This window comes from Paroedura picta, chromosome 2 (assembly GCF_049243985.1).
Source record: "Paroedura picta isolate Pp20150507F chromosome 2, Ppicta_v3.0, whole genome shotgun sequence".
Lineage (NCBI taxonomy): Eukaryota > Metazoa > Chordata > Lepidosauria > Squamata > Gekkonidae > Paroedura > Paroedura picta.
This window is the reverse complement of record NC_135370.1, coordinates 1,465,714-1,489,208: the sequence shown is the minus strand read 5'-3', so window position 1 is coordinate 1,489,208 and position 23,495 is coordinate 1,465,714. Positions and strand designations below refer to the sequence as shown.

At 44.6% G+C, this 23,495-nt stretch overlaps 2 protein-coding genes across 16 annotated transcripts in view; one reads left to right on the top strand and one right to left on the bottom strand.

The window, feature by feature from the left end:
* Positions 1-23,495, bottom strand: part of KIAA2012 (KIAA2012 ortholog) — a 98,063-nt gene that overhangs the window by 5,189 nt on the left and 69,379 nt on the right. For 9 of the 11 annotated variants that reach the window (XM_077319170.1, XM_077319169.1, XM_077319173.1 and 6 more), the window contains 5 exons: positions 22,222-22,384; positions 20,004-20,139; positions 17,538-17,902; positions 4,259-4,461; positions 902-1,074 (listed from right to left, as the gene is read on the bottom strand). In XM_077319170.1, the coding sequence (XP_077175285.1) occupies positions 902-1,074; positions 4,259-4,461; positions 17,538-17,902; positions 20,004-20,139; positions 22,222-22,384 (1,040 nt within the window). Of the gene's footprint in view, positions 1-901; positions 1,075-4,258; positions 4,462-17,537; positions 17,903-20,003; positions 20,140-22,221; positions 22,385-23,495 lie in introns of those variants that run through there. The other 2 variants (XM_077319176.1, XM_077319175.1) reach the window with 2 other exon arrangements.
* The window catches only part of LOC143828985 (uncharacterized), a 44,889-nt gene that overhangs the window by 4,557 nt on the left and 16,837 nt on the right, over positions 1-23,495 (top strand). For 2 of the 5 annotated variants that reach the window (XR_013227959.1, XM_077319178.1), the window contains exon 2: positions 14,815-15,296. Coding sequence is in view for 3 of the 5 variants with exons in the window: in XM_077319178.1 (XP_077175293.1) it covers positions 14,815-15,296 (482 nt within the window). In the remaining 2 variants the exon portion in view is untranslated. Of the gene's footprint in view, positions 1-1,015; positions 1,253-14,814; positions 16,151-17,405; positions 17,947-23,495 lie in introns of those variants that run through there. The other 3 variants (XM_077319181.1, XM_077319180.1, XR_013227960.1) reach the window with 3 other exon arrangements.

Sequence of the window (23,495 nt, the reverse complement as noted above, 5' to 3'; positions counted from 1 at the left end):
CCCATGTTGTCAATTCTTTTTTTGGTATAGGATTCCTGTTTTTTTAAAAAGGGATTCTAGTGAAGCATTGTATTTCTGTTTCAAATGAAAAAAATCAGGGAAACATTTTTACGCTGTTTATATGTTTTAGACTCCAATCTAGTCCCTAAAGCTCAAGTAATAATATGCCACCCTAAGATCACAACTTTGAGTTCAAAACTACCTATGGGTGTTATTTTTTTTTCTTCTCACATAATTAACAAAGAAAAATGGAAGGATCTAGATTTATATGAAAAATTAAGGACTCCATAACTGTGTTCAAATACCTAGGTCGCTGTCACCAGCCATGCTGCAATGTCATGTATGACTTCCAGTGACCTTGAGGTTGATAACAGCCTGGGCCTGTCTCCTGCTGTTTGTAAGTTCCCCCTAACCTACCGGTTGCCAGACAGGGTTGCTATTCCTGCCCTGCAACAAGCAAGCGATGCAGAGGGACACGAGGAGAAAGAGCAAAGCCTAGGGCTTGTGGCTGATGTCACACAGGGTGCGATGTATCCCACCAGCGACATCTGGGTGATGCTTTGGGAATTGGGCAAAAACTCTATGGTAAAACCAGCTCAATTACCAGAGCATGCTGGGATGTCACTGGTGTGATGACAGCACTTCCCATATGATGGCAGCCATAAGGCCTCAGCTTCCTCCTGTCAGCCAGCTGATCAGTGGCTAGTAATAGGGCGGTGGCTGACCCTTCCTCCACTGTGGGGGGTCTGGCAACCCTAAGGCCCACAGTAAAGGTGAGCCCCAGAATTGCAAAATGCAGAATGTATTATTTTTTCCATCTTGATAAGAAACTAATTCCCCTAATTCTGAGAGAGACCCCTCTGATTCTAATCTGCAGCCTCCTGCCCCTTCCTTTGAGCACCTGCATGGTCTCGTTCCTCCTCCTCCTTTTTCTTCTGAGCTTCTAGAAGCTTCCTACGAAGTTCCTCCTGCTGCTGTCGGAAGCGTTCCTGGGCTGCCTTCTCGGCTTGGAGCCTCCTGGCAGCTTCTTCCTCCTGGCGCTGACGCACTTCTTGGAGCTGCTGCTTTCGTAAACTAAAACAGAAGGACGGGGTTTATCCGAAGAGATAACAGAAGAGAAGAAATGGGACCAGATGTCCTCAGGAAGGTATTTCATTGGTGCTTAACATACCCTCCTGTTATAAAGGAGCAAAAATTCCCAAGATTGCCAGAGAGGGTATGATCAAAGAAGGGAACAGCAGAAATTAAGCAGGTATATATAGTGTAGCTCAGGGTTTGTCTGTTTTTAATATGTAACCAGATACAAAATGTTCTGTTCCAGAATAAATAGGGCAAGTTCCATAAGAACAGTGATGACCAGATCAAAGACTCAAGCCTGGGAAAGGTGGCTTCCTCTTAGCGGCTGGGCAGGCCCCGATCCAGCGGGCTAGAATGTTGGGCTAGGATTTTGGGGGATTCAGGCTCAAAAAACTATGTTTCTATGTTTTATGTAAACAGCTCTGAGCTTCAGGGGAGGGCAGCAAATAAATAATTAGGCAGGCAGGCAAGCAGGCAGAAAGACAGACAGACAGGCAGGCAGACTAATCCCCTACCCTGCCCTGGGAACATGCTGGGAGATCCTGGGCTAGTCACTGCCCCTGTCAGGGTTGTTGGGAAGGTAAGACAGAGAACAGGACACTAAGACATAGGCCACTTGGGGAAACCAGTGGGGAGAAGAGAAGGGTAGAAATATAGGATGTAAATATATATATTTATATATATTGAAAACATTCTTTATACTACCTTTCCACCCAATCAGGGCTCACAAGGTAGCTAACACAGGCTGACATATATTTAAGTATATTTATGTCCTTTCCAGGAATGTTAATATGATTACCTCTAGAAGAGTTGGTTTTTATACACCATTTTTCACTACCTGATGGAGTTACAAAGCGGCTTACTGTCGCCTTCCCTTCCTCTCCCCACAATAGACACCCTGTGAGGGAGGGGAGGCTGAGAGAGCTCTGACAGGACTGCTGAGTCAGAACAGCATTATCACGACTGTGATTGGCCAGAAGTCACCCCTCTGGCTGCATGTGGAGGAGTGAGCAATCAAACTCAGCTCTCGAGATTAGAGCTACCGCTCTTAACCACGACACCAAGCTGGCTCTACCGTTGTCTTTTGCCAGCAGGTGAAAACTTTTGTCTCAACAGGCATGCCAGCAATAACAATTACTACCTTCATTCTAGTTTGATTATGTGTTTTAAATTAAATTATTATATCATTTTAAATATATTTAATTGCTCAATTTAAATTACGTTTCATGTTCATTGCCTTGTAGACCTAGGTGGAAAGGCATTGTATGAAATAATGAAAAAAACAACAACCCTGATCTGATTCTCTCTTAAATTCTCTGTGGGAACATCATGGCTGCGGGGGGAGGGGTGTCTTTGGGCAGCTGGATTGCTGACCTCCAGCTGACAGCCTGGACACCTTCAGGCACCACATGGAAGGGAGAGGAAATTAGGGAGGGAAGGAAGGAAGAACGGTAAGTAAAGAGGAAAAGAAAAAGAAAATAGCAAAAGGAAGGCAGAGGGGAAGAAAAAGGAAAGGAAATGAATGAGGGAAGGAAGGAAGGCCTATCCAACCCTCCCGCAGTGCAGAGGGCACCCTTTTGCATCATTTCAGATCTCGCAAAGGGCTCCTCTCCCCAAGCCACATAACCAACCCAATCCACTTCAAAATTGAGCTCCCTGGGTCCCTCACTCCTGCCTTAGGGCTGCGAGTCCTCAGACCTTGCTCCTTTGATCTGCTCCTGATATTTCGGCAGAGAAGGCTCCTCAATAGCCAGAAACTTTTGCAGCCCTCTTCCAATGGTCCAAAAGCAATTTGGTACACAATTAAGCACAACGGCACAAGGAACAAACCCCCAACTTTAACGGCTGTGTTTTCCCCATTGTTTACACTGAAGCTGCACTCTCACCTCATCTACCAAACGAAAGGACACATTTTGCATTCTTTGGACAAGAGCCAGTTTCTTCTTCCGCTTCAGGAATGCAAATTTCGCTGATTTGTTCTGATCTTACCACGGGGCATCTTGTAAACAGAGGCTCTTTGCACTGAAAAACACCTCTCTGCTGAAATTCCTCATGTATACCTACTGAGATAATATTTAAAACGGCTTCCTTGGTGGGCTTGTCCACGAAACAGAGGGACAAACCTGGCTTCATTAATTCATTAATTCCGTATCCCCTTTTCCAGTGTAGGTGAAGGAATCTTGAAAGTTGTCCCCATAATCATGCCTGTTTCTCTGGCTTGGCTTCACGGAAAAGCAGTGACAGAAAGCCTGGAAACCTTGAGCTCCGGACCACACGTGGGCCATGAGTCAGGCCAGCCACAGAAGCGTATATAGGGGGTGGGAGCTGGGGCAACATGGGGGAGCACAGGAGGGAGCAACCTGCGCCTTGCCCACCACCACCAGGGCCTTGGTACTCGTGAGGGGCCCGCCAGGGGCCCCAGGCACTCCCACCTGCATCGCTAATGCCCGTTCCTGCGGGTGGAGATCGGCCATGTGCAGTGCCTGTCTGGACACTGTAGCCTTGAGGCAGAGTGTGGTGTTGGTTCCCCTGTGATGGCACATTGCCACTGAAGGCCTGCCCTCCTGCACCCCTGATGCACACACAGCCCTGAGGCACGCATGGGGGACTCCGCTGCTGTCCACAGGGAAGGCAGCAGGGCGCTGGGCAATGGGTTGGTCTGGGCTCTCTGGGCCAGTTATGTGGTTTGGGCCACTGCCTCAATCACCAAGCCCCGCCCCTTGCCCCAGGTGCCAAAATAGCCAGGCCTACTCCTGGAGTCAGCTTCTCCGATCCAGTATGCAGGCGGACACTACGTCAGGGGAATAATGCCGCCAACATGGTGACCCCGATTCAGCTCGGAAGTACAGGGTAGGGGGGAGGGAGGATCCAGCTTTCCCTTCCATGCCATTTCTGGAGCCAGAACGACCACAGAGGAACCCCTGTTGGCTCCATGGGCCAAAAAAGGGCTTTTGAGGGAAAGCTGGATCCCCTCCTCCCCTCGTGCTGTTCTTCCATGCAAAATTGGGCTACATGGCCATGGAGGAATGCTACTTCTCCAACGGAACATTTGCCTGGAAACTTGTTGCAGATGAATCCTCTAGTTTGGCCCTTTCCGAAGATGGGTGTTCAAGTCCCCAATAATGGGGTGTCCTGGGTGGAGTTCCCTGACTTGCCTGACCAGATTATTGTTCCTACCAACCGTATCTCCTCCATCCTGCGCTGTTTCTCCTCCTCCATTTCCTCCTTCATCCTCTCCATTTGCGCCTGGTCCTCCAGTTGCTTCTGCTTCAGCTCCTCCTGTTCCCTTCGCTTCCTCTCTACTGCCAGTCGGCGCTTCTCCGCCCTCTCTGCTATTAGCCTCTCCCGCGATAATTTCTCCTCTCCCTTGGTCTCAAGGAGAACCTGTAGGGTTAGAAAGAGACAGAGTATCGTTGCACACAGAGGAGTCTCCCCACTGGCATTGCTAACTTCTCAGATACTTGGACTCAACTAGATGATGCACATCACACAGACCAGCACGTGGCCCCCCACAGGGGGACAAACCGGTTCCCCAGCAGCCATTTTGGCTCAGGAAAACAGCTCGGGAGGGCAGGCTGAAACCACTCCTCCTCCCACCCCACACTCATGAGCTGAATCCAGCCCGAGTGCATAGTATAATCTAATGTAATAATACATAATATAATCTTAATTCTTGTATCCTGCCCTTCCTGGAAGCTCAGGGAGGTGACAGCATGATTGAAAAGTACATTAAAACTGTCACGTACATTTTATCCACCCCATTTCAGTAAAACCAGGGAGGAGGGGAGTAGATTGCGGATCTTCTTAGAGAGGCAGGTCCTCCTTCGATTTCGGCTGTGAGGCCAGAACTTTTGTTGTTCTGTCTGGCCTTGACCACAGGCCTGGCAGAACAGCTCGATCTTGCAGGCCCTGCAGAACTGGTGAAGGTCCAGCAGGGCCCTGATCTCTCTCAGCAGACCGTTCCATCAGGCTGGGGCCAAGGTCGAAAAGGCCCTGGCTGTAGGCGAGGCCAGTCTCACCTCTTTGGGGCCAGGGACCCTCGGCAGATTTTGGTCGGATGACTTCAATGCTCTTTGGGGGGTTTAGTGGAAGAATGTTAGTTCCCTGATCTTCTGTGTCATGAGTACTCCATTTCAGAGGGTCTGCAAGAGCCAGAACTGAGTCCATTAGCACAGAGGCTCTCACCCTGGGGGTAGGATCCCTTGAGGGTCGAGCGGCCCTTTCATAGAGGTCGTGGCAGGGCGAGCAACGTGGCCTGGGGGGTGCCGCCACTGTTGCCTCTCCTTCTGCAGGCGCCCGTGCTCGGCCGCCCGCCCGCCACTCCAGCCGCACCTCCAGGGCAGTGCAGTCTCCCACCAGGCTCTCCAGGTGGTGGTGCAAGTCGGTAGCCTCGGGCTCCAGGTGGTGGCGCAGTTTCTGCAGTTGTGCGCCCAGCCTCTCCAGGCGTGTCTGCCTGCTGCTCAGCGCATCCTACTCCAGCGCCACCTCCCCATGGGCCTGGCTCAGCTTGGCCACCTCTTCCTCCATGGGCTGCTGCTTCTGCCTGTGCCGTGCCGCTAGCTCCCATGCCAGGTGCCCGTTCTCCGCCTCCAGCGCCTGCCCCTGCCCCACGTAGGTGTGCAGGCAGGAGTTCAGCTCCCGCAGCTTGCCCTCCTCATCCTGCAGCTCGCCCTGCATTGCTGCAGATTGCCCCGGCAACTGGCACGCCCACTCTGTTGCACCGCTTTGGGTCCAGCCCCAGCTGGGCGGGGAGCAGGTGGATGAGGCCAGGCGGCCTGAGGAGGGGGTGCATCCACATAATAGCCTTGCAGGGTAGATCGAGATAGAGTGTTTGTCTGCCTGGAGCAGCAGAAAAGAGTGAGATCAGGGACAAGAGACAGGACTGAACCGAGAAACCCCAGGGAAGAAAAACAATATATATAAATCATGGACAATGGATCTTCATGCCATTGGTCGATTTTGGTTTAATTTCTGTGAAAGAACCCTTGCATAATTTTATGGTTGGGGGTCCCCACGACATGTATTAAAGGGTCGCGGCATAAGGAAGGTTGAGAATCGCTGCATTAGCATCTTAGAACAGGGATTTCCAGCCAGGGGTCCATGACACACTGGAGGTACGTATGAGCTCCGGAGGGGGTCTGCAGACTTCCCCCTCAGAACTGGCCTGGTGGGGAGGCTGTGGCTGTTAAAATCAAAGGGGAGGAGTTGATTGTGGCATGGTACGAAGGGTCTGGGCTGCCTTCTCAGACCCTACCCTTTCCCCCAGCCTACATGACGCAGAGACACTGCAGTAATAGTAAAGGTGGGGGAAGGGAGCAAAAGGATAAAGGGGAGTGTGGGTGCTGATATCATTTCCGGTGACGTGTCATATCCGAGTGTCAATCCAGGGACTCTGAGTGGTGTCCATTGGCTGGTTGGCCCGACCACGCCTGGGCCGGTCGGGGAGTCACTTCCAAGGAAGAAGCCTTCCCCGACGGTAAGTCCGCCAGCTGGCTTCTCCTCGGCCTCAGGAAAGGAGCAGGGACGCCGCGTCAAAGAAACGGCGGCCCTGCTCCTTTCCCACCCCGGGTCGGGAAAGGGGGCCCTGAAAAACTGAAGCCAGCGATTGTGCTCCTGGCCGCCTCGGAAGGCCTGTAGCCTGGGGGGGGGGGAAGGTCTAGGGGGGGACCCTTCCCGGCCGCCCTGCCACAGCTGCCAGGGCCACTGGGAACGGCTAGCGCCCGCTGTATTATTTTTAAAGTGGGCTTTTTTTCTAGAATAACAATATAACAGTATAAACAAAATAGACAATATAACAATGCAACAATGCAAACAGGTCCAGAACATACTGGTGGAATTCTGAGTGGGGGGCAGGGGCCTTTCAGTCGCTGATTATGTCTGCTCTCAACCAAATGCCTGGTGGAAAAGCTCCTGTTTGCAGGCCCTGCGGAACTGTTTAAGCTCCGTCACGGCCCTGATCTCCTTCGGGAGCTCGTTCCACCAGGTGGGGGCCAGGATGGAGAAGGCTCTGGCCCTGGTCGAGACCAGGTGGACTTCTTTAGGGCCAGGGACCATTAGCCGGTTGGTGGCGGTGGGGCGCAGAGCTCTTTTGGGGGCATAGGTGGGGAGGCGGTCCCTCAGGTACACTGGGCCCTGACCGTGAATGGCCTTGAAGGTAATTACCAGAACCTTTAGTCTGATCCGGAATTCAACTGGCAACCATTGCAGTTGGTGGAGAATGGACCGGATGTGGAACCTCCAAGGTGTTGCAGTGAGGATCCTGGCTGCTGCATTTTGAACCAGCTGTAGTTTCCAGGTCAAGGCTAAGGGCAGGCCTGCGTAGAGCGAGTTACAAAAGTCCAGTCTAAAGGTGACTTTCTGGATAGGTGTTCCAGGGCCAGGTAGGGCGCTAGTAGCTTGGCTTGGCGGAGGTGGAAGAATGCCAGCCGTGCTACCTTTGTGATCTGGGCTTCCATTGTGAGGGAAGCATCCAGAATCATGCCTAGGTTCCTGGCGAAGTGAGCCGTAGAGAGCTGCACACCATCCAGGGCAGGCAGACGCGCTTCCTCACATGGGCCCTTCCTACCCAGCCACAGGACCCCCGTCTTTGAAGGATTGAGCTTCAGACGACTCTGCTTGGGCCATTTCGTCACTGCCTGCAGGCAGCTGGCTAATGCTTTAATAATATTTATTATTATTATATATTTATTATTTTATATTATTGTAAAGGTAAAGGTAAAGGTATCCCCTGTGCAAGCATGGGGTCATGTCTGACCCTTGGGGTGACGCCCTCCAGCGTTTTCATGGCAGACTCAATACGGGGTGGTTTGCCATTCCCTTCCCCAGTCATTACGTTTTACCCCCCAGCAAGCTGGATACTCATTTTACCGACCTCGGAAGGATGGAAGGCTGAGTCAACCTTGAGCCGGCTGCTGGGATTGAACTCCCAATCTCATGGGCAAAGCTTTCAGACAGCTGCCTTACCACTCTGCGCCACAAGAGGCTCTTTATATTATTATATATTTATATTAATAACAAAATATATTTATTATTAATATATATAATAAATATAATAAAGATAGAAGAAAGAAGATAGAGGATTGTTCATTGTTGAACATTGATGAGCCACAGGATTGTTGGTTGCTATGGTATGTTATTGTTCATGATTGTTGATTGTATAGCATTGTTAATTATTCAGGATTGTTCATTGTTCAGGTTAAGAGTTGTTCAAGATAGTTCATAATTGAGGATTGTTCATTGTTGAACATTGCTGAGCCACAGGATTTTTAGTTGCTATGGTAATATATTGTTCAGGATTGTTGATTGTTTAGCACTGTTAATTGTTCTAGATTGTTCATTGTTGAACATTTTTGAGGCACAGGATTGGCATAAAAGTTTTGGTTGCCATGGTAATAGATTGTTGAAGATAGTTGATTGTTTAGCATTGTTAATTGTTCAAGACTGTTCATTGTTGAGGTTTAGGAGTATTCGACAGTTGAGAATTATTCATTGTTGAGCCACAGGAGTTTTGGTTGCTATGGTAATAGATTGTTGAGGATTGTTGATTGTATAGCATTGTTAATTGTTCAGGATTGTTCATTGTTCAGGTTTAGGAGTATTCAAGACTGTTCATAATTGAGGATTGTTCATTGTTGAACATTGTTGAGCGACAGGATTTTTGGTTGCTATGGTAATATATTGGTCATGATTGTTGATTGTTTAGCATTGTTAATTTTTCAAGACTGTTCATTGTTGACGTTTAGGATTATTCAGGACTTTTCATAATTGAGGATTGTTCATTGTTGAACATCGTTGAGCCACAGGATTGTCGGTCACTATGGTAATATATTGTTCATGATTGTTGATTGTTTAGCATGGTTAATTGTTCAAGATTGTTCATTACTGAACATTTTTCAGGCCACAGGATTGGCATAAAATTTTTGGTTGCTGTAGTAATAGATTGTTGAGTATTGTGGATTGTTTAGCATTGTTAGTTGTTCAAGATTGTTCATTGTTAATGGTTGCCTATTCTTCAGCCACAGGGTTGTTGCTTGCCATGGTAATATATTGTTCACGATTGTTGATTGTTTAGCATAGTTAATTGTTTAAATTTGTACTTTGTTGAGCATTGTTGAGCCGCATTGTTGAATATTGTTGAGCCCTAGGATTGTTGGTTGCTATGGTAATATTTTGTTCACTATTGTTGATTTATTAGCATTTTAGTTGTTCAAGATTATTCATTGTTGAACATTTTTGAGCCACAGGATTGGTATAAAATTTTTGGTTGCTGTGGTAATATATTGTTGAGGATTGTTGATTGTTCAGCATTGTTAGTTATTCAAGATTGTTCATTGTTCATTATTGACCATTCTTGAGCTACAGGATTGTTGGTTGCCTTGGTAATATATTGTTCATGCATGTTGATTGTTTAGCATTGTTAATTGTTTAAGATTGTTCATTGTTGAGATTTAGGATTATTGAAGACAGTTCACAATTGAGAATTGTTAATTGTTGAACATGGTTGAGCCACAGGAATTTTGGTTGCAATGGTAATATATTGTTCATTATTGTTTAATGTTTAGAATTGTTTATTTTATTTATTTATTTTATTTTTTAGATGTATATACCGCCCTCCCCGAAGGCTCAGGGAGGGCGGTATATAAGGCTTGTTAATTGTTCACGATTGTTCATTGTTCATTATTGACCATTCTTGAGCCACAGGGTTGTTGGTTGCCTTAGTATTATATTGTTCATGCATCTTGATTGTTTAGCATTGTTAATTGCTCAAAGTCTTTCTCTGTTGAACCTTGTTGAGCCACAGGATTTTTGGTTGCTATGGTAATATAAAGTTCATGATTGTTGATTGTTTAGCATTGTTCATTGTTCAAGATTGTTCATTGTTGAATATTTTTGAGCCACAGGATTGTCCCAAAATTTGTTGCTACGGTAATACATTATTGAGAATTGTTGATTGTTTAGCATTGTTAAATGTTCAGGACTGTTCATTGTTGAATATTGTTGAGCCACAGGATTTTTGGTTGCTATGGTGATATATTTTTCATGATTGTTGATTGTTTAGCTTTGTTAATGTTTCAGGATTGTTCATTATTGAGGGTTAGGATTATTGAAAACTGTTCTTAATTGAGGATTGTTCATTGTTGAACATTGTTGAGCCACAAGATTGTTGGTGGCTATGGTAATATATTGTTCAGAATTGTTGATTGTTTAGTATTGTTAATTATTCAAGATTATTCATTATTTACATATAGGAGTATTCAGGACAGTTCATAACTGAGGATTATTCATTGTTGAACATTGTTGAGCCACAAGATTGTTGGTTGCTATGGTAATGTTCTTGATTGTTGATTGTTTAGAATTGTTAATTGTTCACGATTGTTCATTGTTCATTATTTACCATTCCTGAGCCACAGGGTTGTTGGTTGGCTTGGTATTATATTGTAATTTTGCATTGTTAATTGTTCAAGATTGTTCTTTGTTAAACATTGTTGAGTCACATGAATTTTGTTTGCTATGGTAATATATTGTTCATGATTGTTAATTGTTTAGCATTGTTACTTGTTTAAGACTGTTCATTGTTGAACATTTTGAGCCACAGGATTGGCATAAAATGTTTGGTTGGTATGGTAGCAGAGTGTTGAGGATTGCTGATTGTTTTGCATTTTTAATGGTTCAGGACTGTTCATTGTTGTGGTTTAGGAGTATTCATGACAGTTCATAATTGAGGATTATTCATTGTTGAACATTGTTGAGCGACAGGATTTTTGGTTGCTATGGTAATATATTTTTCATGATTGTTGATTGTTTAGCTTTGTTAATGTTTCAGGATTGTTCATTATTGAGGGTTAGGATTATTGAAAACTGTTCTTAATTGAGGATTGTTCATTGTTGAACATTGTTGAGCCACAAGATTGTTGGTGGCTATGGTAATATATTGTTCAGAATTGTTGATTGTTTAGTATTGTTAATTATTCAAGATTATTCATTATTTACGTATAGGAGTATTCAGGACAGTTCATAACTGAGGATTATTCATTGTTGAACATTGTTGAGCCACAAGATTGTTGGTTGCTATGGTAATGTTCTTGATTGTTGATTGTTTAGAATTGTTAATTGTTCACGATTGTTCATTGTTCATTATTTACCATTCCTGAGCCACAGGGTTGTGTTAAATGTTCAGGACTGTTCATTGTTGAGATTTGGATTATTGAAGACAGTTTGTACATTTTTGACCATTCTTGAACCACAGATTTGTTGGTTGCCATGGTAATATATTGTTCATGCGTTTTGATTGTTTAGCATTGTTAATTTTTTAAGATTGTTGAGCCACAGGAGTTTTGGTTACTATGTTAATATATTGTTCATGATGGTTGATTGTCTAGCATTGTTAATTGTTCACGATTGTTCATTGTTCATTATTGACCATTCTTGAGCCACAGGTTTGTTGGTTGCCATGGTAATGTATTGTTCATGCCTGTTGATTGTTTAGCATTGTTAATTGTTCAAGATTTTTCTTTGTTGAACATTGTTGACTCACAGGATTTTTGGTTACTATGGTAATATATTGTTTAGGATTGTTGATTGTATAGCATTGTTAATTGTTCAAGATTGTTCATTGTTGAACATTTTTGAGCCACAGAATTAGCATAAAATTTTTGGTTACCATAGTAATAGATTAGTGAGGATAGTTGATTTTTTATCATTGTTAATTGTTCAGGACTGTTCATTGTTGAGGTTGAGGAGCATTCAAGACAGTTCATAATTGAGGATTGTTAATTGTTAAACATTGTTGAGACATAGGATTCAATATTGTTCTTTGTTGACTATTTTTGAGCCACAGGATTGTTTAGTTTTGTTAATGTTTCAGGACTGTTCATTGTTGTGGTTTAGGAGTATTCATGACAGTTCATATCTGAGGATTATTCATTGTTGAACATTGTTGTGCCACAGGACTGTTGGTTGCTATGGTAATACATTGTTGAGGATTATTTATTTTGTTATCATTGTTCAAAATTGTTCATTATTGAGGTTTAGGATTATTGAAGACTGTTCATAATTGAGGATTGTTCATTGTTGAACATTGTTGAGCCACAGGATTGTTGGTTTGTATGGTAATATATTGTTCAGGATTGTTGATTGTATAGCATTGTTAATTGTTCAAGAGTGTTCATTTTTGAACATTTTTGAGCATAGGCATAACATTTTTGGTTGGCATGGTAATAGATTGTTGTGGATTGTTGTTTTTTTATCATTGTTAATTGTTCAAGATTGTTCATTGTTGAGTTTTAAGAGTATTCAAGACTGTTCATAATTGAGGATTAGTCATTGTTGAACAATGTTGAGCCGCAGGATTGTTGGTTGCTATGGTAATAGATTGTTCAGTATTGTTGATTGTTTAGCATTGTTAATTGTTCAAGATTGTTCATTGTTAATTATTGACCTTACTTGAGCCACAGGGTTAATTATTGACCATTCTTGAGCCACAGAGTTGTTGATTTCCATGGTAATATATTGTTCATGATTGTTGATTGTTTAGCATTGTTAATTTTTCAAGATTGTTCTTTGTTGAGGATTCTTGAGCCACAGGATTTTTGGTTGCTATGGTAATATATTTTTTATGATTGTTGATCATTTAGCATTGTTAATTGTTTAAGATTGTTCATTCTTGAGGTTTAGGATTATTGAAGACTGTTCATTTTATTTTATACTGCATCCCTCTGTGGATCTCAGCTTGGAAAGGTTACAGTCTGCCTTTCTTTGGCAGATTTTGGGAACTCCAAAGTTGTGTCCCTTAATCCTCCTTATGTCTCGAAATCGGCCATAATTTTCTTGAAACTAAGGCCTGGATTTCTACCTTCAAATATTGGCTAAAATTGCATTTTACAGTTCGATCAGATAGTCTATTGGCCTGTTTATTGAGAGACTCTTTTAAATTTAAATGGTTCTCTACCATCCTGACTACACTCCAACAAATTGGCATTGACTACAGTTATATCATATCTCTGAATGAATCTTCCATTATGCTTGTTAATTGTTGAACATTTTTGAACCCCAGGATAGGCATAAAATTTTTGGTTGCCATGGTAATAGATTGTTGAGGATTGTTGATTGTTAAGCGATGTTAATTGTTCAAGATTGTTCATTGTTTAGGTTTAGGATTATTCAAGACTGTTCATAATTGAGGATTTGTCATTGTTGAAAAATGTTGAGCCATAGGATTTTTGGTTTCTAAGGTAATAGATTTTTCATGATTCTTGATTGTTTAGCATTGTTCATTGTTCAGGATTGTTCATTATTGAGGTTCAGGAGTATTCATGACAGTTCATATTTGAAGATTATTTATTGTTGAACATTGTTGATCCACAGGATTGTTGGTTGCTATGGTAATATAAAGTTCATGATTGTTGATTGTTTAGCATTGTTCATTGTTCAAGATTGTTCATTGTTGAGTATTTTTCAGTCACAGGATTGTTCCTAAATTTGTTGCTATGGTAATGCATTGTTGCTATGGTAATACTTGTTGAGAATTGTTGATTGTTTAGCATTGTTAAATGTTCAGGACTGTTCATTGTTGAGGTTTGTTCATTGTTGAGCCACAGGATTTTTGCATGCTATGGTAATATATTCTTCATGATTGTTGATTGCTTAGCGTTGTTAATGTTTCAAGATTGTTCATTGTTGAGGTTTAGGATTATTGAAAACTGTTAATAATTGAGGATTATTCATTGTTGAACATTGTTGTGCCACAGGATTGTTGGTTGCTATGGTAATATATTGTTCATGATTGTTGATTGTTTAGCATTGTTAAATGTTCAACAGTGTTCATTGTTAAATATTCAGGACTGTTCATTGTTGAGTATTCAAGACGGTTCATAATTGTGTATTGTTCATTGTTGAACATCTTTGAGCCACATGATTGGCAAAAAAAATTTGTTGCTATGATTTTTCATTATTGTTGATTGTTTAGCATTGTTCATTGTTCAAGATTGTTGACTGTTGAGGTTTAGGAGTATTCAAGACAGTTCATAATTGAGGATAGTTCATTGTTGAACATAGTTGAGCCACAGGATTTTTGGTTGCTATGGTAATATATTGTTTAGGATTATTGATTGTTTAGCATTGTTAATTGTTCAAGACTGTTCATTGTTAATTATTGACCATTCTTGAGTCACAGGGTTAATTATTGAACATTCTTGAGCCACAGGGTTGTTGATTTCCATGGTAATATATTGTTCATGATTGTTGATTGTTTAGCATTGTTAATTTTTCAAATTGAGGATTATTCGTTGTTGAACATTGTTTAGCCACAGCATTGTTGGTTACCATGGTAATACATTGCTGAGAATTGTTGATTGTTTAGCATTGTCAATTGTTCAAGATTGTTCATTGTTGAATATTTTTCAGCCACAGGTTGTCCCAGCTTTTTTTGTTGCTATGGTAATACATTATTGAGAATTGTTGATGAGTGTGGCTGCCGGGGGCTCCCTGCTGCGCATCCCTTGGCCTTCACCACTGGGGGAGCGCGGCCGGGTGGCTGGGGGGGGCGCGCACCCTTCTCCCGCCTCTGGGAGCAGCCTCGCCGCGTCACAGACGTGGCGAGGCTGCTCCTGACCCTGGGAGAAGTCCAAGGGACGCGCCCAGCTGACACGGGATGTTGGCGGCTAGGGGGGGGCGCGGCTTCTTCTACGGCGTACGAAGCGACCTGACCGCATCCCCTCCTTACACTTTCCACTCCTCTAGGCCGCCGACTGCTGCCCACATTGGGAGCCCTCACCCCAGCCGAAGGGACTGCTCCTTTGCCTGGCCCACCCCCACAACGATGAGGGAGCCGGGATGTGCCACCCGTGCTCCTTGCCCTTCGCTTAAGGCTGAGCCGTCGCCGCAAGACAGCCGAGGAACAAGCCATTTGGAGACGGCACAGGAGCACCCTGCCCATGCCTTCCCCGAACTCTGCAACGACGCCACGAGCCGGACGGAGCCCGAACGCTTCTGGGATGGCTGCGCAGCACCGCGCCCGTGCTCTCGGAACCTTGCTACGCGCCCGGAGTCCGCCCGTGCCCAAAAGCCTTCGCCGATTCCCAGCGAGCACACAGCCTGTGCTCCTTTGCGTTCCCTGCGGCCTCAGATACGCCCCCCCCCCATGCGAGCCTTCTACTTCTGCGCCTCCTCCTCCTCCTCCTCCTCCCTGCAGGCCTCCTTCTCTTTCTCCTGCGGTCCAACAGGTGAGCCTGGGAATATAGCCCCCCGGGGGGCAGGGGGAGAGACTGCTAGCGCCCGCTGTATTTCGCCTACAGCGGGCTTATCTTCTAGTTTTACATAATAATCATGTAAAAATAGGGATTTTCATCCACATAAGTTCTCAATTTAGGGAAGGTATTGTTCAGGGTGGGTAGTTTTTTGGTTTAGTGGGGGTGTTAGGGCTGGGGAAGAAGCAGTTACATGGTTGGGAAAGAACATGACATGTCTAAATATTGTTTCACATCATTTTACATATAAAAAAATATGTAGAAATAAAATAGGGGTTTTCATCCGGTGTAGTTCTCAACTTAGGGTTCGGGTTTGGTATGTTTTTGGTTTAGTGGAAGCATTAGGGCTAGGAAAGATAGAATCATAGAATCATAGAGTTGGAAGGGGCCATGCAGGCCATCTAATCCAACCCCCTGCTCAACGCAGGATCATTCCTAAGCATCCTAAAGCATCCAAGAAAAGTGTGCAGTGACATGGTTGGGAATGGCCATGAGATGTCTAAATATTTTTTCACATTATGTTATATGTTTAAATTAACTTTAAAAATAGGGATCTTCATCTGTTAATTTTACAATTTAGGATTACATAAGGGTGGGTTTGATTCCGGCAGGGTAGTTTTTTAGTTTAGTAGAAGCGTTAGGGCAGGGGAAGTTGAAGTGACATGGTTGGGAAGGGCCAATAGGATTTATAAATATTTTTCCACATATTTTATATGTAAAATATATGTAAAAATATAGGGATTTTCATCCAACTAAGTTCTCAATTTAAGGTTCGGGTTAGGGTAGGTAGAATTCAGGGTGATTTTTTTTTTTTTTTGGTTTAGTGGAAGCCTTAGGGCTGGTCATGATGCAATGACATGATTAGGAAACACCAAGGGATGTGTAAATATTTCTTCACATTATTTTACATTAAAAATCATGTAAAAATAGGGATTTTGATCTGGCTAAGTTCTCAACTTAGGGTTAGGGTAGGCATGGGTCGTGTTGGGTAGTTTTTTTGGTTTATTTTGAGTGTTAGGGCTGGGGGTAATGTGGTGACATAGTTGGGAAAGAACATGGGATGTCTAAATATTTTTCACATTATTTTACATTAAATATCATGTAAAAATAGGGATTTTCCTCTATTTAGGGTTACATAAGGGTTCAGGGTGGGTAGTTTTTGGTTTAGTGGGAGTGTTAAGGCTGGGGAAGATGTGATGTCATTGTTGGGAATGGCCGTAGGATGTCTAAATATTTTCTTCACATTATTTTTAATGTAAAATTTAAGTTAAAAATAGGGATTTTCATCCTCATAAGTTCTCAACTGAGGGTTAGGTTAGGTATGGTTCAGGCTGGGTAGTTTTTTGTTTTAGTGTAAGTCTTAGGGCTGGGCAGGGTGAAGTGAGATGTTTGGAAAAGGTCGTGGTATGTCTAAATATTTTTCTCATTATTTTGTATGTAAAAATCATGTAAAATAAATATGGATTTTCATCTGTTCTCAACTTAGGGTTAGGTTTTGGGTTGGTATGTTTCAGGTGGGTAGTTTTTTGGTCTAGTAGAAGCGTCAGGGCTGGGAAAGATGCAGTGACAAGGTTGGGCAATAAAACATGACCAATTGGACTGGTCAACTCCAACAACTGTATGGCTGACACTCTACATCTCTAGACACAGAAACATTGCGAAATAATGGCCGAAAGAGCAGGATTCAGACACCAAGGTGACTAACTAATTAAAACATACACAATAAAGCCACATTATTAAACCATTAAAACCACCAATAATCATTATTAAACCTATTAAAAGCAGAGCTAAAACATGGATTAAAGTCCATAGCCATGTTGGTCTGAAGCAGCACAACAAAAATTAAGCACCTTGAAGACCAACAAAGATTTATTCAGGGCGTGAGCTTTTGATGCATGCCCTCTTCCTCAGACTAAATAGAACAAACATTGGGCAGGTAGGAGAGAAATGGGGTGGAGCAACTTAACTCTCTTTGTTGAAGATGGTAATTAATAAATTGCACCCTCACCAATGGCATGGAAGAGGAAAAGGACCACCAGCGAGGCCTGTCTGAGCACCTTTTTGTTTGTTTGTGGCCCGTGACAGCCTACTTTGAAGTTAATGACAGCTAGGAGAGGTCTGGCGAGAAGAAGAGTGCAAACAAGCTCAAATCTGCTGAACATGCAGTGCAGAAAACAACTGCTTCCATGTCTCTCCGTCTGAAAGGGCACCTCTTACCTCATGCAGGCCACTGCTTGGCCCTCCCTCCATCTGGGAACCAACTGCTGGGGGGCTTCCAGTGGGGATATCCTGAGCCCCATCTGAATGAGACCCAGGTGGATGCTCAACATCTGCAGGAAAAGGCTGGTCATACTCAGGAGGCAAGGAGTCCTCTTCTCTAAGGCTGAGAGAAGAAGTCCTTTCCATAGTCCTTCCCAAGGTATCCTGTTCGGCGTCAGAATCAAAGTGCTCGACTTCAGTCTCCACCTCCCTCCGCTCTTCCTCTTCCTCTGTTTGCTCGGGAACCTCTGGATTTTTGCCATCTCCCTTCTTCTCCTTGGAGAAAGGTTTTTTCCCAATGGCCTTTTTCTGTTTGGGTTTCCCTGTAAAAGGATGAATGTCAAATATAACATTACTAACATGTCAAGCAATTGTGGCTCAAGGTTTTCTGGGTGTTTGCTTGTTTGTTAGGTCATGGCCAAATTATACCTCACCCTCAAATGTGTGTACCAGTAGCCTGAAAGTCTTTTAAAAAACTTTTAAAGGATTTTATTATTATATTAAGTAATTATTTCACAAACACTAGATACATATATTCATCACAGAATACAGAATGCAGAATCACAAAATACTTCAAACATGTGGAATTGTCTAAAAACTATTCCAATAGTACTCAATAGTTGACCAAGTAATAGAAAATTTCCATAAGAATATACTAAAACCATAAATACAAGATCCCTTCATACACGTAAACGAGAGGCCCTCAACTGTTGGGAATTCTGACAAAGTGGGGTGGGCACAGCTACAAAATGGCTGCCACAGGAGGTAAAGCCAGCCACAAAATGGCTGCCACATCTTCCGCCATACTGTGAATATCCTTGTGGTGTGGTGGCAGCTGCTTCCAAAGCAACATTTAGAATTGGGATTTTTTTACCCCCCCCCCAAAAAAAAACTTTGCATAAATTACTTCAGCTGTCTTTTGCTGATGAAACGCTGCCCTATCGCAGGGTAATTAAAAGCAGAGAAACAGGAGCAATGGGCTAATTTTTCCCACATTCACTGACTCCCTAGTTCAAATACCCTCCCCCAGCTGCCTCCCCACCCATGCACAAGGTGATTAATCACAGGGTGTCTGTTGTGGGGAGAGGAAAGGAAGGCGACTGGAAGCCCCTTTGAAACTCATTCGGGTAGAGAAAAGCAGCATCTGAGACCCAATTCTTCTTCTTCTTCTTCAATAATCCCAGGGCTGTCTCAGCCTCCCCTCCCTCACAGGGTGTCTGTTGTGGGGAGGAGAAAGGGAAGGCGACTGGAAGCTGCTTTGAAACTCCTTCAGGTAGAGAAAAGTGGCATATAAGAACCAACTCTTCTTCTTCTTTTTCTGGGATGACAATTTGAAGCAGAGGAACTGTAGGGAAAAAGTTACATGCCTCTCAGGGATAAGCACTTCTCTGCTCTCAACATCCTATTCCCAAGTCAGTTTTTCATTCAACAGTGGACTATAGTTGTAAATTCAACTGCACCTTATATTGAGCCCCTGTCAGATGTTCATGGACTACAATTACCATGAGCCCATGCATACTGGTAATTATAATGCATGGACATCTGGAAAGCCACAGTCTGGCCACCCCTGGACTACAGCAATATTGTTAAAGAAGTTCCAGGGTGCACTGAAACATAAATGAGGCTCTTGCTAACTCAGTGTACTCCCCTCCCCTCCCCTACCACAGATGAGGTTGAACACTGTGGCTCTGTGTTGGGAATATATGACTCAACCCCTTTGCAGAGATGTAATAGAAAGGACTGCTTTTCAGAGGACACTTCTAGTATCGACAGAGAGGGAGAAAACACTTCTATCCCCATTCTCCATCTCAACTATCTTTAACACTTAGCTGCTCTTATTATATTTGAGCAGCGGCCTCCTGGGTGGAGCCAGTCCGGCCTCTGTTTCCAGCCCACAGGCCAATCAGCTGTGCCTGTCCTGATTGGCCTGTGGACCGGAAACAGAGGCCGAACAAGCCCTCGCCAAACCTGGCGGGGGGTAGTCTGGCGCAATCAGTTCCAGTATGCCAGTATGCTCCTGCTGACTGCCGCTGGGAGAGGAGGTCGGTGGGCCTGGGGGCTGAAAGAAGGGAGTTCCCTGGCCTGAAAACACCCCCCAATCCTTGCACAGGCTGCGGCAGGCCTTTTCAGGGCGGGGAAGCTGGTGGGAGGGCTGCCAGGCGAGTGGGGAACGGAGATGCTAGAGCTCGCTGTATTTAAACATACGGCTTTAAAGCTAGTCTATTTCATAAACTTTGATCTTATCCGCTCTTTCCTTTTTCTAAGCTGAAAAGCATCATGCTCTGAAAAAAGCCCTTCCCTGCCATTTATTTAATCTCCTAAATCTGTGAATTTCTCTTTGTAACCTTTTCTTTCTGACAGCTGCTGTCAGGAGGACAGTCGAGGGCATTCATTGGTATAAAAACATCCCGACTGTGTTCGTACCTACAACAAAATTTGCTCTGCTCTGGTGTGCCTCTTCCGTCAAGCTCTTCTTCTGTGCTCTTGACTTGGGCCCCACTTTCCTCAGATCAGGCTTCTTCTGCCTGCTAATCCGTTTGTTTCTTAAGCCATTGCCAGCCTGGAAATAAAATGAGTAAATAAATTGCAATGTTAGTGCCTCAGAAATTATATCATTGTTGTGTACTGATGGGATTTCTCCCCCCCCCCCAAGGACTAAAGTGGTCTTGAACAGTCTTGGAATGTCCTCTCCACTCACCTCAGGACTGGTCCCCAAATTCCAAACACCCTCCTATGGCCAAGTGGTCTGTAGCAGTGGAAAAGAGCCAGAGTCCAGGAACACAGAATCACAGAATCATAGAGTTGGAAGGGGCCATACAGGCCATCTAGTCCAACCCCCTGCTCAACGCAGGATTAGCCCAGAGCATCCTAAAGCATCCAAGAAAAGTGTGCATCCAACCTTTGCTTGAAGACTGCCAGTGAGGGGGAGCTCACCACCTCCTTAGGCAGCCTATTCCACTGCTGAACTACTCTGACTGTGAAAAACTTTTTCCTGATATCTAGCCTATATCGTTGTACTTGTAGTTTAAACCCATTACTGCGCGTCCTTTCCTCTGCAGCCAACGGAAACAGCATCCTGCCCTCCTCCAAGTGACAACCTTTCAAATACTTAAAGAGGGCAAGCATGTCCCCTGTCAACCTCCTTTTCTCCAGGCTGAACATTCCCAAGTCCCTCAACCTATCTTCATAGGGCTTGGTCCCTTGGCCCCAGATCATCTTCGTCGCTCTCCTCTGTACCCTTTCAATTTTATCCATGTCCTTAACTTTTCCAGATACTCCTGTAATGTGAGTATCTGAAGCAGTGAGCCATGATTCTTCTCCTGGCACAAATGTTGTTAGTCTTTAAGGTCCTCCTGGACCCTTGCTCTTTACGGGTGCCGAGTTGGGCACAAATGCCAGCTGCTCCACTGCCAGCAGCCCAAAAGCCACTAGCAAAGAGGGAAAGAGGTCAACAGAAAAACAGCGGAACATACACTGGCAGAGCTTGGTGTCTGGAGTCAGAGAAGTTGTGCAGGTTGGCTTGGAGAAGAAAGCTTGTTCTAGTGCAGGGGTAGTCAAACTGCGGCCCTCCAGAGGTCCATGGACTACAGTTCCCATGAGCCCCTGCCAGCGAACGCTGAGGGGTCCTGCCCAAAGAAAGGGGAATCAAATCTCCCCTCGGGTTGTTTACTTTCTTTGGAAACATCTAGCATTTTGTGGAATGTGCTACCAAATCATGGTGACCCCAGCAAGGGGTTCTCAAGGCAAGCCAGAAGCAGAGGTGGTTTGCCGTGGCCTTCCTCTGCAGAACCTTCCTTGGAGGTCCCCCTTCCAAGGACTCACCTTGCTCAGCTTCAGAGATCTGGCAAATTCATGCTAATACCCACTTGTCCCACTAGTGTTACCCCACCTACCAATCATAACTGAAGCATTTATAATTATATTATTTTTATTATGTATTCTAATTCCCCAACTTTGACCGGTCCCCAACTTTTTTATCACCGGGGACCGGTCAACGCTTGACAATTTTACTGAGGGCCGGGGGGTGGAGGGGGAGTCTTTTGCTGAGGGATGTTGCCGCTGCTGCCTGAGCCCCTGCTCCACTTGCTTTCCCGCAGGTGCCCAACTTCCCGCTGCCCGCTGGGGGGCGCTGCCAGCAGCAGCTGTGCAGTGCCACACCGAGGGGGAGCCCCAGCCATGGTGGTCATCAGAGAGCACCAAAGGTGAGCCAGAGGCAGAGTGGCAGGGCAGACCCCGAGGGAGCAGCCGGGGAAGAGGACGAGGAGGAGCCGCGGCCTGGTAACTACTGATCCATGGACTGGTACCGGTCACCGGACCAGGGGTTGGGGGGCACTGTCTAATTAACAGCTTCATAGTTCTTTGGATCACTTCCCAAATTCAAGACCAGCATACTGTTTACTCTCCTCCACCCAAGTGATGGGGCAAGATGTTTTAGTGTTTGAGGAAGAAGGTCACAATGAATGTTCTTCACATGATGGTAAGAATATAACATGAATGTGGAAAATAGACAACTTGCTGACCACTCATGGTCCTCCAGAATCTCGCCTTGCTTCATGTTAATTTGAACTCTGCTCATCCAAATCCTCTGGACTCAGATTACATGAGTTTTCGAGAGTTCTTGGCTGCACATTGTGAAACCTACTGATATATGTCCAGTGCTCTTTGTTTGTAAGCTGGGCTTCTCTGGCAAGATTGCCTTGTCATCCTCTCCTTCTTCAGCTTGGCTGTCAGAGCGATGCATGTCCAGCACCAGGCTCAGCTCCTTGCTGAGGCCAGGAAACTCCAGCACGGCTGAATCAGGGTCCCTTTGAAAAAGCAAGAAGGAACCAGACCAACCCTTAGAAAGTTAATTTATCATTTTGTGTTACAAAAGGCACAAATGACAACAAGAAATCCAAACGCTGTTGGAGCAAAGTCTCTGAGCCCTCACTTTATGCCTAACACTTGCTACCCCCACAGCTGTCAATGGGGAGCAGTGCTTGGAATTGTCCTCACCCTAGATTCATCTGACATCACTGACAACACCTGATACAAACAGAGAACAATAATAATGATGTGGTGTCAAATCACAAGTGGCTCCTCAACACCCAAGGTCATGGTGTTTCAGAGCAAGAGCTGCACAGAGGTCGTCTGCCCTGGCCTTCCTCTGCATAGCAACCCGTCTTCCTTGGCCGTCTCCCATCCAACGGCTCCCCATGGGTGACCCTGCTTAGCCTCCAAGCTCTGAGACAAATTGTTTAAAGAAGCAGCTCATCACTTTTCCCCTCAGGAGACCCCCAAACTTCAGGGATCACAATGCCCAGAGAGCATCCTCTCCAAAGCTTAGATACCCTTCTAAGGGTTCCATCACCGTCAAAGCAACATTGTTTGATTTCGGGATTCTAACCCATTCAGAGAAATATTGTGGCTGAAAAAGGGGGGTGCAAATGCTATAGATCAGGGGTAGTCAACCTGTGGTCCTCCAGATGTCCATGGACTACAATTCCCATGAGAATTGTCCGTGGATGTCCGTGGACTCATGGGAATTGTAGTCCACGGACATCTGGAGGACCACAGGTTGACTACCCCTGCTGTAGATAACAGGAGAACTTGTTCATTGTTCAAAACAACAAACTTTGAATGGAGTGACTTCACGAGGAAACATTAATGTACCTAATTCTCAGTGTAGTCCCACATGAGGATACTTAGAGACTGGGGCCATGAACAGACTAGACAGATCTTTCTGCAAACCTGAAAAAACGCCAGGTTTGCAGAATGAGAAAAAGAAAAATACAGTAAAAAAAAACTTTCCCAAATAATGGCAAAGGCAGCCGTACCTTTAAAAAAATTAATATCCTCTCAGTGGCTTCTCAGAGGCCGTTGCTTGGCCACCACAACAATATTGCCAGCTTTCAAGTCTTGGCTTCTTTCAGTCAA